The sequence below is a fragment of the Chlamydotis macqueenii genome, chromosome Z (genome assembly GCF_036417535.1).
Source record: "Chlamydotis macqueenii isolate bChlMac1 chromosome Z, bChlMac1.mat, whole genome shotgun sequence".
Classification (NCBI taxonomy): Eukaryota; Metazoa; Chordata; class Aves; order Otidiformes; family Otididae; genus Chlamydotis; species Chlamydotis macqueenii.
The window spans coordinates 33,837,975-33,853,530 of NC_141593.1; the positions used below are offsets into that span (position 1 = coordinate 33,837,975).

General features: G+C 38.5%; 1 protein-coding gene across 1 annotated transcript in view; it reads right to left on the reverse strand.

Annotated features, from left to right (window-relative positions):
• Positions 1 to 562: 562 nt before the first annotated feature.
• Positions 563 to 15,556, reverse strand: part of BNC2 (basonuclin zinc finger protein 2) — a 335,260-nt gene continuing 320,266 nt past the window's right edge. The window contains exon 6 of the mRNA XM_086770329.1: positions 563 to 5,802. Coding sequence (XP_086626455.1) covers positions 5,142 to 5,802 — 661 coding nt within the window. The 3' untranslated portion in view covers positions 563 to 5,141. The remainder of the gene's footprint in view (positions 5,803 to 15,556) is intronic.

Consider the following 15,556-nt stretch of genomic DNA (forward strand, 5'->3'; position numbering starts at 1 on the left):
CTCCATATAATTAGTTATGCTAGATCCTTAACTGTGTTAATTGAGAAAAGTAAAACTCAGGGAAAACTCAAGTGGATTCCTGCAGCCCCACTTCCTATTAGCTGTACTGGACTGGATCAACAGAGATGCTGACCTCCCCTGGCAGCTACTTTACTGTTTAGAACCTGATTCTACCCCTTTTCCCAAACAGGTCCTTTTTTGGAGATGGATTGGGAAATCCATAGGTGATGGAAAACTTGGCAACTTCTGCAACAGGCAGAGAAAGTAGACTTTCATTTCTACAATGGAAGGGCGAGAGGAAGGGAGGGAGGGGGTGAAAGAGGGAGGGAGGAAAGGAGGGAGGAAGGAGGGAGGGAAGGAGAGAGCAAGGAGGGAAGAAAGGAAGGGAGAAGGGAAGGAAGGAAGGAAGGAAGGAAGAAGGGAGGGAAGGAAGGAACGAAGGAGGGAAGGAAGGAAGGGAGGAGGAAGGAGGGAAGGAGGGAAGGAAGGAAGGAGGGAGGGAAGTGGGAAAGGAGGGAAGTGGGGAAGGAGGGAAGGAGAGAGGGGGGGAGGAAGGGAAGGAGGGAAGGAAGGAAGGAAGGAAAGAAGGAAGGAAGGAGGGAACGAAGGAAGGAAGGAAGGAACGAAGGAAGGAACGAAGGAAGGAAGGAAATACACTAAAGTTTACTCACAGCAAATATGGTGCACAGTTTCTGCTGTGTAAAGTATCTACAGATCCCTAGGAAACATACAAATTTTATGAGCTCAGTCATGAAAAGTCTTTGAGAGAGCAATGTGTATGTGCTAACAGGCTTTTAAATCTATACCTTCCACATTTTGTCAAATTGAGTTGTGACTCAGTGACAGAGTGTGTATACTTTGTGTGCATGACTACAGTGTCACCATGGAGCCAGCTGCAGTTTAAGAGGCAAAGTTAAAATCTCAGTCATAACAAAATGTACCTGGTTGAGATATAGCGCAGAAAAATTGACTAAATATTGTAAGATGTGCAAAAATATTCATGACTTAAATTAGCTCTTTACTAACACTAGCTAATTAGTCCTCACATGAGCACCCTTAGGGGGAAGATCATCTTAGTATTAGCCATATTTTAACAGATTGAAACACAAACGGGTAAGTGATGTGATCTGTCCAAGCCTAAACAGTGAGAAGGGGCCACTGCTGGTATTAAAACTCAGTTCCTGGTTCTTATTTTTGTGCTTTAACTGTGCTGTTTTCCTTACAAACTGTTTCATACAGCTTTTTAAAAGATACCTAATGATTAACCAGGATCACATGCTTTCCTGACCCCCTTCCTCCAAAACAAAAAAAAATGCTTAACAACCTCCAGACAAGTAGTTCTGTTCCTAAAGGAGGTTCAGTATGAATAGTTATTTCCTAAATGTAGACAAAGTCTTTTTGATATTTACAGAAAAATACAACTACCTTGAATAAACAGAACAGTGAAACAATGTGGAAAGAATTACCACAATAACTACAAGAACCAAAGAAGAAGAAACAAACTCCATGTAAGATGAAGAGTCTCTTCCTCAACGTTGGTGTAATTCATTTAAAAACATTTAGACTAACAGGTTTGGAAAATGACAGGATTGCCAAAGGTTTATGATGGCATAAGAAACTGCACAACACTTATCTTGTCACACACCATTATGGCTATGCCCTGTGCTGGACATGCGAGATGTTCGGGCATTATGCTTATTGTAGTCTGGGTCACTGCTGAGATCACGCAAGAAATGCTACTTTCTGTCAGTAAAACCAAACTTCTACCATACAGCCTTTTAAAGGATTTTTGAGATAACTTCAGATTACACAAATTCCACTGCAGGAACAATTCTGATAAATACAAATTCTCATAGAGATGCATGGTAAGGAGGAAGGAGGGAAATGGCATTTAATTCAATGTTAAGTGTATGTGCCCTTCTAAAACAAAGACTGCTCTGACATTAGTATCACTAGCACTGAAGAAACCACTTGATTTGCCTAGAAATAACAGTGAGCAATATTCTGTCAACAAGACGGAGATGGTATCTCCTACACAGTTTAAATCTGAATGAAGTTAGGATGCCATAAAAGGAGGACTGCAGCCTCTAACAGGTTTTTTTTTTTGAGGTTTGTTCCTGCTTTTTTACTTTTTAAAGTGTCCTGTTTCATTTTGTGTAATAACCAGATTTTTTTTTCCTATGTAATTCATCTGCTGAATTTATCTACTGATGATGTTTAAGTTTCCAGACAAGTTTACCAAAATCATTTGACCTCTAACAGAAACAGAGTGAAATGAGAATGCAGAACAGTGATTCATTCAGTGAGGAATTATTTATATAGCTTAAATGTGTTTTACATTAAAAATGATACTTATTTATACCATACATACTACAAAACAGTGGGGTTTTATTTCTGTAGATATAATTAAATTTTTGTTTTTTTGTTTTTTAGATTTTCCATCTTGCTTGTTCTTAATCACTTGGGAGGAGGGACGGGAGTGCAGTACAGATAACACTATAAAGGTCCACGTGTTTTGGAAGAATGCACCTTTACTGTTCTAATTTCCCTCTCTCACAAACACACTGAGCTTGCACAACATAAAACAAAGCGAAGCAGACCGCTCCACTCAATTTAACAAGGCAAAGAGTTGAGACTTTGAGAAAAACAAAACAGATGAAAGAAAAAAGACAGTGAAACTGCTTATCTTTTTGCTATGAAGTTTCTTTTTTTTTAAAACCAGAAAGTAAATTTTCCTTACAGTTTCTGTGGGATCCACAAATGTTTTCATGACTTCATCAGTGTACAGAGTCAAAAAATGATCAGAGGCTTGTAACCCATAGGAACATAGTGAGAATTCATTTTGAAAGATTTTTCTTTTATTTTCTACAACTGGAAATACTGGTTTATTAGCTATTGATTCCTACTTTTGGAAACAAGAATCCTGAAATGCATAAAGAGTACTAAAAAAGAGGAAATCCATATTAAGAGTTTCCTCTAGGAAATGTAACAGGAGTTACGTACTCAAGTGGACATAAAAGTAAGAATAATCAAAATGCATAGCAAATCAAAACAACGACAAGCTGAAACAATGGAGCATTTCTGACTCTTGGCTAAGAAGAATAATGTTCTGAGTCAGTAAATACAGAAAAGGAACACATTCTCACTGAAGGAATGTTTTATTGTATGCTGAAATATCCCTTGGGTTTTTGTTTGTTTGTTTGTTTGGTTTTGCTTTTGTTATTGTTATTGTTTTTGTAAAGAAAAGAGTCTGCAACAGACAACCCTAATGGTTTTGGCTGTAGACTGAACTTAAGTAAATACCATCATTCAGTCAGTATGCTGTGGTAACTCAGGCTGCCAGTGTGGTTTACCAGCTCAAGCAACATGTGTAAACACCGGAAACAAAAAAGATTCAGAGGACAGCCTCTCTTTCTCTCTGCCTTTCTCAGCTGCTTGCTCCTTCTCCCTCTCCTGTTCATGCTCGCTCTCTTGCTCACTGTCTTTCTTGGATTTTCGTTGTTTTCTGACAAACCATGTAGGTGAAACAAAACATTAACACAACTAGAGATCCTTTTTTTTCTGGCCTCTAATTTTATCCAAAGGGAAAGTTACCCAATAAAAAGTCCAGCATATGTTTTCAGAGCTTTTAAGTGCTTCTGCCATTAGTTTCTTTTGATTGCTTCTATAAAACATGCCTTAATCATACTACAGCACTTTCCATTGCAAAAAAAAAGACAACTTTACAGAACAATATAGTTAACATTATTTCCCTGTTCCTTATTTTTTTAAAACACCACAAAAAATCCAGGCCATAGTAAGAAGCACACAAAATTATATTCATCTTTGTTCTGTGACAAGCAGTATCAGCATCTATATCCCCAAATATTATGTATGTTTGACAAAAAAAAAGTTTCCACTGATTCACATGACACAATTCTGTTTTTTTCTTCTTTTATGTAATGTAGTATATAAGGAATAGGATGCACTATTGTTTCTAGTAATAATTGGCACTTGAAAAAAGCACCAAGAATTTCACTTTACTCCTTTTCCCTCCCCAGTATTTTTTTCTGTAGTCCAAAATCTACAACTGTGGTTATGGTGAATAACTACATTTTCTTTTTTTTTCAAAACGTGTGCAAAGTTGGCACTTTTGTATTAACACTAAACACTAATACTCTTTGTTTGGCATTCATGCCCTCATACTGACCAGACCACTTTTATCTAAGTGTATTTTTTTAAAGACACTTACTGAAAATATGGCAATAGTTTAAGAAAAAAAAAGCATGGATATTATTACACATCCCCTTGTAGTGTACGAAAAAGTGCATGACTGGATTTATGTAATAGTACAAGACAAAAAAACTGTATCAGATCAGGTACTGTAAAGCATGCCAGCACCTCTGTATTACTTATACCTAGCAGGTAGTCAAAACAAGACCGTGGTTCTTTTAAAAATGTGCATTAAAGCTAACATAAATGAATAGAACTAGCCAGCAAACTATTTTTCCTGCTTATCTAACAGCTGAATGTAACTGTAAAAATTAAGCAAAAAAAAAAAAAAAAAAAGAGTTAAACCACCATCAATACAATTGTTTTACATCATAGGCCTGTCAAGGCTCAATATATATACACAAGTGTAACAGCCATGCTTAGTAGAACGTTATCCCCAATGCTTAGAAGACACAAAGACAACTAAGTAGATTGGTTTTTTTTTCTCTTTTTGTTTGTTTGCAATTTTTTTTTGTTGTTTTTTGTTCTTTTTTTTTCAGGCAAAAGTCATGGGTAGAACAAATTTTCTCTTTGGAGATGACCAAGAACATTCTAACAGAACTAGGGACAACTGTAAGTTTTCTGTGTGGGTTTTTTTTTTCTTTTGTTTTGTTTGCCTTTTTTTGTGAAGGGTCTCTCCCTCCAAACTAAAGATCCCACCTTTCTGTTCCTATCCAAAAAAAAAAAAAAGGAAAAAAATAAACCAACAATCAACAAAGGGGAAAAAGCACCTGGTGTTTCTTTCTTTTGTTAAAAAAAGAAAAGAAAAAGATTATATATATATGTATATTTATATATATATATATATATATAAAGGGAGACTGTATATGGCAGTTCAGATGTTGTGGGCCCTCTCTGAGAGATGGCATTATGCTGTGTCCATCCTGGAACTAATCTACTGAAGTGAAGGGAATGTTTTTATGCAGATTGGGGTTCTGACTGTGCCGATTTCGGCTACGGACAGAGGAGAACATCATGTTGCACCCAGGGACTTTGCATTTGTGCATCTCTCGCAAGTGCACTGTTTTATAGTGCACCCTGAGGGTTCCCTTGTTGCTGTACATTTTGTGGCAAATGTTACACATTATCCCACCGTTGCTCACCGAAACATTGTTGAACATGAGGGATCCTGGGACATCGGTGCCCATACCTACAGCTAAGGCAGGGGCATCTGCTTTGTGGGCAGATTCCCCGCTGTCACTTGCCCCATCGACGTCATCCAGGAGAATGCCCTCATCGCTTCCTGCGTCAGATTCTCTTGAGGAATGGATACTGCTGCTGGACTGGATGCTGGAGGTGGTGCTCAGGTCTAGGACCATATAGTCTTCCGACATGCCCCTGCCATACCCATTCATATGGGAATCCTCAGTACCAGCAGGCGAGGAGGTGTCTTCCCTTATGTCGAGCCCTATCTGATGCTGAGCGCCATATATCTTCACCAAAAATTCATCGCGGAGGTCCTTACTAAGAGAAGGCTGTGAGGTGTCCAGGCCCATGTCATCCAGTTCTTTGGTTAACAGTTTACGGTGCAGGTTTATGTTAGCACTGTGTCTGGGAAAGGAAGAGGGAAGGGAGAAAAGGAAAAATGTACAGTATTTATGATTAAACATACAGTCATCAAGCACTACATCCAAATTCTGATTTATCAGTAATTTATCATAAAAATATCCCCTATCCATGTTTCTTGGAAAAAGCAGTCTTGCTATAAGTGAACAAATAGCAACATAAAACCAAAACAAACCAAGCAAGTTAAACCCCCTCCCATACTGCTTTTATTTTCAGCTACTGCTCCTCAACATTAGTCCCCAGCAGCAGCTACGGCCCTTTTATTTGATATTTACAAAATAAGAAATTGCACTAACAGAAAATGCAAAATGCTCTTCTTGGTTCCTGAATCCCCGCTGGCCTTCCTAAAAGCCTTGCTTCAAGAGACAATATTATTAATATATGGAGTATCTGTGTGTGTTTGTATCTGTGTCTACCTCTAGATCCATATCTTTATATATTTATACATACATACATATAATATATATATATATGTACTCACATAACCGTGTAAGTGAAATATAGGAGGAGAAAAAAAATAAAGGTAACCGAATGATACGTAGTCAGAGGTCCTGATTCTGACAATTTAATTCTCGTATTCAGAAGGGATTCAGAATGGGGCCAAACCAAGAGGGAGAAGACTTGAAGGGTTTAGGAGAACAAGTCTCTGAAAATCTCAGCCAAAGTCACTGGTTCCATCCTTAAGGGAGGACACTGCCACTCCTCCCTGTACTCCTCCCAGTTCTGTGTCTGATGCAGTGCTGACCGACCCAAGCAGTGTCACTTCCAGTAAAAAACCTTACTACTGGCAATGAGAATTTTGCCCCAAATCAATCAAAACACTTAAGCATGGGCTTTGGTTTAGGTATGTGCTGAAGTCACTGTGGGTGCTCAAGAGACACTGGAAAAGCTGTCACTGATGTCAGTGGTCATTGGACCAGATCCCACGAGCCACAAGTTAAAATATTCTCAAGTGTTTTACAGGATCTATGCCTTTGTTCTCAAGAAATAGAGCTCTACATTTGCAAACAGTGTAAGCCTTTGGGTTAGTAACTGTGTAAAATAGCCTATTATTTTAAATACTGCATTCTACTCTCCACTTTTGATATTGGCTTTATTCATCCATTGCAGTAGAACCTCACTGATTTGCAATAGCGTCAGGAAACCCTCTTTGAAAAACTGCAGTTTCGGAATTAACAATGCAACCAACAAACATGACAGACATCAAAGACCTCTGACTGCAGAACATGCTCGTTTTGTTGAAGTGCTTAATAATAAAAAAAAATCAGCATAAAGTTTTCAGTATTAGAAAACTTTAGGGTTCAGTATTCAGAATGTGCATCATTACTGAGGGAACAACAAATACTTATTCCGTTCCTTTGGAGGGTGACTGGATTTTCAAGTCAGTAAAAAGAAGAATTAGCGAAGTTCTACTGCATAACATTCTTTGCAAGCTAAGGACACCAACTCGCAATTTACAACATGCAGACTCACCAGTCTGTCTGCCCATTATAAATTGCAGATCAGAGCCCAAATGTAGGAGGAAAAGAAAGAAGGTGGGGGAGGGGAGAGAGAGAGAGAAAGAGAGAGTTTTAACATAGGAATACTTTAATTTGCAAAAAAAATTGGCATGGGAAGACATAACAATGATCAAATATTTTACAGACATTCAGGTCCTACAGTAACAAAAAAGGGGGAAGGGAAACAAGAGCTTTAGCAATATTTCCTTATGGGAAGCTTTTGTTTCAAGAAACCCTTTGAAACATACCTCTCAACCAGCTGAAGTCCCAAACATGGTACAGGAATGCAATGCAGATAAACAAGGAAAATGCAAAGGTAGGAAGATTAAATCGATGTGGAGTTCATTTCTGTAATTTTCTATCACTTACTTTGTGATTCATCTATCTGTTGCACATAACGTAAGAATAAATAAAGAAAACAGCCACAGAAGGGATCTGTTCCACTCACCTGCAAATGCAGGTAACTGTTCTCTGACATAAAAGTGATACTGAGCTGCAGTTTAATTGAATCATGTCTGCTTGGGATGCAATTATTCCAGTAAGTGGGGGTGTAGAATGGAAAATTTCTCTCCAAATGAAAGACAGTTGAGAGGTATGGGCAAGGGTGGAAAAAGTGGAGAGTATTCCTTGTTTTTCTCCCACATGGGAAATACTCCTTTCACACAAGCAAGTATAGCACCATTGCTTTTTTGAGGCGCAGAACTGTAATTATGCATATCCCCACACTGCACTTAGGAAGGCTGAGCTTACCTTGTGATAAGATCAGCTTTCTAATCTTTTGCTAAATTGAGATCACAAAAGAGAGAGAGAAGAGAGGAGAAAAGAGAAAGAAAGGGGAGGGGAGGAGAGAGAGAGAGAACAAATTCACATTCCAATCCAGACACATCTGGTTTAAAAAAAAAATTAAAAAAAAACTGAAACCAATAAAATACAGACTAAAAAAAAAGTCTTGACTGTGAAACTGGTTTTTTTTTGTCAGCTGTAATCTTACTTACACTGTTTTGATGGATACTGACTCAACCACACAATATGAAAAACATAAAGCAAATTAATTAAAGCATATTCACAGCATCTCCATTATCATCCACAAATGAGTTCTGAACAGATGCATGCAGTGTGCACATACATGAATGACAAACCATAGTTCTGACAGCCCCTTGTGCTCCTGGTGTCAGATGGTGTACAACTCCATGTACAGTCGCTAAGTGCAGTACAGGAAATGCTTACTGTGAAGGCCTGTCCACACTGACCACAGTTATTACATGACCATAAAAGCACATTTGTGCTTATCATCGTAACACTAACTGCAAACTACTCATAAAGTGCTCATGTGTTTACTTATGATTTCTCCCTCTCTCTCCCCTCCTCATTCCCCTGGTACGGGAATTCGCTGCAGTGTAGAGACTAATCAGGATAACTGTTACTGTTGTTTACCTGCATTTGCACTTGCTCTTTCCTTGGTTTGCTGCTAAGAAAAACAGCAGCCAGGCTTGCAGTGAAAATAACTTCAGTGCTGACTGAATGAAGAGATAAGAATAAATTACCGTGTTGAAGAGGGGCCGCTGAGCCCCAGATGGACAGGGGCCATTCTGAGAAAGACCAGCGTAAGGATGCAAACCCTGATGATGCTCTGACAAGGAGAGATGCCTCCCTTATTCAATTCTCACTTACAGCAGTGGCAATCAGTAATCTAGTTAAAGTATGTACCAGCCCATAATATCTGTCAGGCAAACAATGTGCAGAAATGTGCGGACAAGTTCTGGCACTCTGCTCAGTAGTGTCCCTTTTCCGCTGTCAGCAGTACTGTTGGATTCTCCTAATATAATTACATTGACTTTTATTCAATTAAGTGCCATTCCTAGCCTTTAAAAAAAGCTACTTTATCAATTGATTCAGGTGTAATGCAATAATAAAGATGAACTCATGGCAGTGCATTAGCTCTGCTGTTCATAACTTCTGAACATAGGTTCATTCATAGCAGTCGATTTCCATTATGCAACCACAGTTCAAAAGAATTGATTCTTTTACATTCATTTCTTAATCTATTTCGCTTGTGTTGAATACTCTCCCTAAATATCACATGCAAAAATATTCTGGTAGGGACGAGAGGAACTAATTGTGAGAAAAAGTTCATTTATTTGGACACTGAATTTTCGAAATCTTACATCAAAATCAAAGTCATGGAGGTTGAAACCTTGTCAGACTTAAGAATAGTGTGTGTTGAAGCTTCTAGCACACACATTTCCAGTAGCTGAATGATCGTTGGGATAGGAGGGAAGGAAAAGTATATTTTCATAGACACACCAGTCCAGAGTGCCCGGTGCCTGACCCTGCACCCCTTCCTCATCTGCTACACAACTAAACCTAGCATTGCACCCAGAGGCATGGACTAAGTACCCTGTGCAGGGTGCCGCCTGAACAGTGCCCTGCATAAAGGCATTTCTCAGGGCTAACAGCAGCATTCCCAAGGTTTTTTTTTGGGAAAAGATGACAAGGGAGTTCTGTGTAGGAGGAACATGCCCAGGTGTGTCAGAACAGCCACAAATAATGGATCCATAAGCAAAAAAAAAAAGGAATTAAAAAAGAAGAGGATGGATAAAGGCTGAATAGAAAGAAAAGCAGTACAGACCAGGAAGTTTAAAAAGGGAGGTGTTCTGGGAAAAGGTAGGCACTGGCAATTGCCAAATAGAACAGGGTTGGGTTTAGGGGCAGAAATGAAGCATGATTTGCTATGAAGCTATGAAGACTATTATTGAGGGGGAAAGATAGAAGAATATGTGGCTGACAACCTCTACTCTGACCTAGTAGCTGCAAACAGCACTCAGAGAAACATGAGAAGAAAGAAGTAACATTGCAAGTACTGTCCGAGTCCATCCTATCTTCTGTCTTGATAACCTTAACTATTTGCTCCTCTCACCCAATGCTGATCTTCCTTGCTTTTTTTTCCTTGGAAAATGTACTCATTCAGCCATGTTAAATTGCTTCAGTAGTTCCCAGATGCCCTCCTCCATACCATAGTGAAGTATTCCATCCTAATCCAACTCCTTCTCCCCTGCTTTGTTACTCGTGGATCCTAGTAACTCCTCTACCAGCCTTCAGCCCATGTTAGCCACCTTGTCATCTGTTCATCTACCCCTCCGCATGCCACCTGCCGTTTCTTGCTTCAGCTGGTCTGTTCCCTGGTGTGATTTGCAATGATGCTGCCCCTTCCTCCTCTGAATACTGCTCCCAGGTACGCACAATGTTCCCTGAGTAAGCTGAGGCACAGCTTGGGCAGAGTGATTTATGCCAGTGCATGAACACTGCCATCAAACAGGTGGAAAATTGTGAAGCAGGATACGCCAAAAACAGCTGAGCTTTAGTTTGCCATGGCTCCATTATTCCTGATACTTGAGCTAGCTAATTTAAGGCCATCTCTGGTGTCGTTTGCACTGTATCTGCAGGGGAAAAAAATGTGAAGAACCTGAACGAACAGCAGAGGTATATATATGCATAGAAAATGTTAAAAATATTGGACCTAATAAAATTCTTTGAATGACTCTGGACTTTTTAGACTGCTTACTTGTACATCAACTACCAAAACGACCCTGGCAATCAAAATGTTGTGTAAAGACAACTGGTGAATGAAGTCTTACAGGCAGAAATATGAGGTCAAAAGGGCTTAACTAAAGGCATATCTCACTCAGCTCCAGTTACCAGATCTACCCCATCCTAGGCAACAAGGGATGGTGAAGAGGGTTAGTTCTGAGAATTTAAAATACTATGTGTGCCAAAGAATGTCCAAACATCTGTTTAGCTCTGTACTACAAGGCATGTACCCTTAAAAATGAGGATAGAATTTTTCTAAGATGTTTTGAGATGCAGCTTGTTGTGGCAAGGAAGTTTTAGCAAGTCTGGTTTATTTTAGGAGGCCCAGAATGCCTAATTTTTCTACAAAATTAACATTCTTCTTTCAAGTTACCATTAATGAACTAGACGTATGGTGGGTAAAAGTGTGTGGAAAGTCCTCACCAGAGCGAATTCAGCCTTCTGAACTCAATCGTCTTAAGAATGGATGAGGGCTGCTGTAAGGACAATAATGATGCAAAACATGAAATCTGTGGTGGTGGCGAAGTGGTAAGGGTATCTCACCTCCCAGTTCATCACTGCCCTTTCAGACAGCAGTTTTGGTAGCTGCACAATGCAGAGTGCTACAGCAACTACAGCAGCTCTCTCGCTATGGGCATGATCCCACTGGTGGTAGTATTTTCCTTCCCTTGTGAAGTTCATAGAAGTATTCTTTCATAATTAGAATTCATTGTCAGTTCCACCCCACCTACCACTAGCAAGCTCCTCTAGTGAGAGATACACTATGCATCAATAGAAGCAAGGGGATTATATGCCTAGGAAATATGGTCAATTAAATGTACATGCCATTTACACAGCTCATAAATCCAGACCAGGTTCTCTTCAGCAGTTTCTTTCTACACTTGTCAATGAATCTGATTTTGTTAATTTACTATCCATTTGTTGGAAAGAAAAATGTAATGGCTGCTTTATTTTAGTTTATTTTTATTTAGTCAGTCTTTTTATTTCTTTTTGAAGTGAGTAAGGAGGAATGTATCAGAGAATAGAATTTGCCCTGGCATAGAAATTGGCATGAATTCTATCCATGACTCAAGGCCAACTTTGGATGTACCCATGGCTCCAGTCCTATCTGCACTCATCTTCGATGTGCACAGCACAGTTAGGGATTTCAGATGATACAGAGTACTCTGTTTATTGAAACTCAAGTATTATACAGAGCACAAAACTAACTGCATGAAAAATTGGGTTGAATGTGTTGTTCACAGATTGAGGCAGGTCAGGTTGTTGAAAATGAAACATAAAGCATTATTTTCTTAATTTTTTAGCAAGACAAAAATATGATTACACTTAAATATTAAGGAGATGAGAGAAAAAGAGAGTGAGAATGATACAGCAGCATAATTGTTAGGGCAGCCAGTTAGGAATTAAGGAAACCAATTTTCCAGTCCCTGATGCAGTCAGAGAGAAAGGCCAAGCCAACAGACATCCCAGTTAAACATCCTAGCTATTGGCCCCTTTCTCCTCCTTGGCTGACTGTAAGCAACAAAGTTCTCTGACGAAACTCTCACTCAAACATTGAAGTGCACTGTATTGTTCATTCAAATTCTGAAATGAATAATTTCAACATTTCCAGTTGCATCCTGCCACATCCTTTCTTCCTGTACTTCCAAATAAAACAATATCCCAATCTCCTATACTTCAAATGCTCTGAAAATACATTTTTTTTCCTCGCAAATACATGATTTGCCAAAGTAATACCACTCAGCCCTATCATTCTAACACTGCAAAGAAATCACAGACTGGAGGTCACAGCAGGGGGTGATCAGTCTTTGGGCAGCTTTTCTTTAAGATATGATAAGGGATCCCACTATTAAGTAATATAATAAAATCATATGTGGAGACTTAATGCATTACAAGTCAACATTAAATTCTTTTCTATTAAATTCTGGGTTTTTTCCAAGTAATAGTAGATTTATTTTTGTTAATATTGGATTAAAAACCTGAAACCACACAATCTTCAGCAGTGTGAAGAAGGTTCTCTTTTGTCCAGTGGTTCATGTACAGATTGGCCAACCTCTTATTAAAGTTAGATATGGAAGTAGCAACTCAGGTTGTACAGGCCCTATACAAGACATCTATCCTCCTGCTGTCCTTAGTTTAAAACTAAGCTCTGTCAACTTGGTTTAAAATACCTTAAACTTTCATTATTCCTCCCATTAAACTTTTTCCACACCTATCTTCAGCTCAGTATTCAGCCTATGTTTTTAGCTATAGTGAAATGTTAAAGAAAAGTTCTCTTTGTTTCTCTTCACCTGAAAGGCTGTCAATTAAGATGTATAGTTTTGTTTTAAAATTTCTCATTATTTTAATCACTAATACAATTTGCTAGTACAGCAAAGTATTGTCTTACCTCAATTTCATATTCCTTTCCTGCTTATTTAAGCCTGAAACTCACATAAAGGTTCAGAATATGTGAACATAACAGAATGTACACGCAGAATTTTATGCTTTCTCAGAATCTCTGCAGAGTAAAAGTGCTGAGTTTCATGTAGCTAAAATCAAAGAACCGGAAAGTAAAACTCTGGCTAAATATAACAGTGTACATATATATTACAAAAGATATGGCCTTAATTCTGATATTTCTTCAAGAAGGAAGCAGCATTCATTTACCTCCTTTTCTTAAGAGAATCAACAATAAAACAGTTCCTGGAATTTAATTAGTAATGCAAACTGTTAAAGAAATTATTTTCTCAGTTACTGTTCTAAGTTTGCCACTGTCTCAGCAGTATTTGATAGAGCAGGGGCTTTTTTTTTTTCAATTAAAAAAAAATCCATAAATCTAAACAAAGATAATAAAGGCTTGAAATCCTGATCTGACCTAAATTATAAAATTCACATTTATCTGAACAGGGCTAAGGCTGCAGTCTGTGCACTGTCCTTCCATATATCTGATCACGTTTAGTTTGCCTCTAAATCTAAGGGGGAAAGTAGGGATAAGAGCTAGAGTTTAGAACAATGAGTGAAGGCAAAATGCTATACTACCCAGTGAAACCATTGCATTTCTACATGAACAGTTTGGGTAATAACATCAGTTCTTGAGGCTTTAAATGGCATAGAATCTGAAAAATATTAACCTTTCATAGGAAGAAAATCCAAAAGGTAAAATACAGTTCAGCACCTATTAAAAAAAGTAAAAAAACAGTGCTTATTAAATGCAGGAAATAAAGGACAAGCAAATTCTTGCAAATTAAAGATGTGGAGCCCAGTCATTTCAATCCCTTTCAATATGAAACAAATCACTCACACTGGTCACGAAGACAGCTCCCTCTACACTCAAATTATTCACTTGAAGATAAGCTCCCATCAAACTCTTTAGGGGTTTAACTAATTTACTGCACAGATACGGCACGTCTGTTGTAATAACAGGTAGGATGTATTGGGGTCGACCATTTATCAGAATTAGACTTCTTTTTTCAATTCGCAGTGAATTATGCTGCCTACACTGCTCCTCTTTCTCAGAGCTTCCCATCCCCTTATGGCCCCTAATGTGGCAGGCAAACAAAATTGACAGTCTCATCTTGTCAACAAGGGGTGATTCTCCTGAGAAGCCATTTAACTTTGCAGAGGAAGCAATGTATTAATGTGCCTGTCCCAGGAATGTTAATCATCTTCAAGCTCCCTCTAACTTTGACATGAACGAAATCACCAAATTTGTTTACTAAATGAATCGTAATATGCTAATAAGAGAGCATGACATATATGGTGAAGCCAAACAGATGGTTTGTTTACTCCACTTTGCAACTTTATAAATGTTGTAACTCTGAAGATGTTAGTGAGAATTATTGGTTTGTTGGCGGTGGTAGACATGCCTTCTGCATACTTAATCCACAGTTAGAGTCAGAAAACAATTTGTCATCACTGTGGAATGCATTATAAATGTTAATGCCGAGATGGCATTTGAGGAGGCAGGACAGACTACTGTGCGAGCAAATACGCAGGTTAAGTGCAGAACTGGTATCTAATGGCAATGTTTTCTACCAAATAATTTTTAATGTAAAGTATGACAGGTTCAGGATTCTTGAAAGGCCCAATAATTCAGTACATACCTGTTGAGGTGTTTAGTGAGACGGTCCTTACGGTGTGAACAGAATTACACTTTCACAACAGCTGTATGTGCTCAGAAGCATCGAGGTCATGTCGCACTCTTAATATATTACTATTGTTGTCCATTAAAGATCAAAAGATATTACAAACAAAAAGCACAACCATTGGTGTACTTGCCAAAGTTACTCAGAAATTATCAAAATTGTGTTGCAACACTTCAACCTCTCAATTTACTAGCTGCCTGGAAGCAAAACAGACTCATTACAAAATAGCCAGCACTCTTGTCTAATATCCAGACTGGTTGAGAAAGTTTAGAATAAGAAGATTTATCTGACGGAATATTTCCTAAGTGAACTAACTCAGTGTAGCAATATTGCATGCACGAGAAGGTCATCATACGTAAGACAGAGTCCTTCGATGGAAACTACAGGTACTTAGCACCATTGACAATCAGTGCAACTGCTGTAAACTGTTTCTAGGATCTACACATGCTCTACAGAAAAGTTTATCCCTGAGCAGGTGATTCCCACAAGGCCCTGCACAGTAGCCATGCATTAGGCCCTCATCTC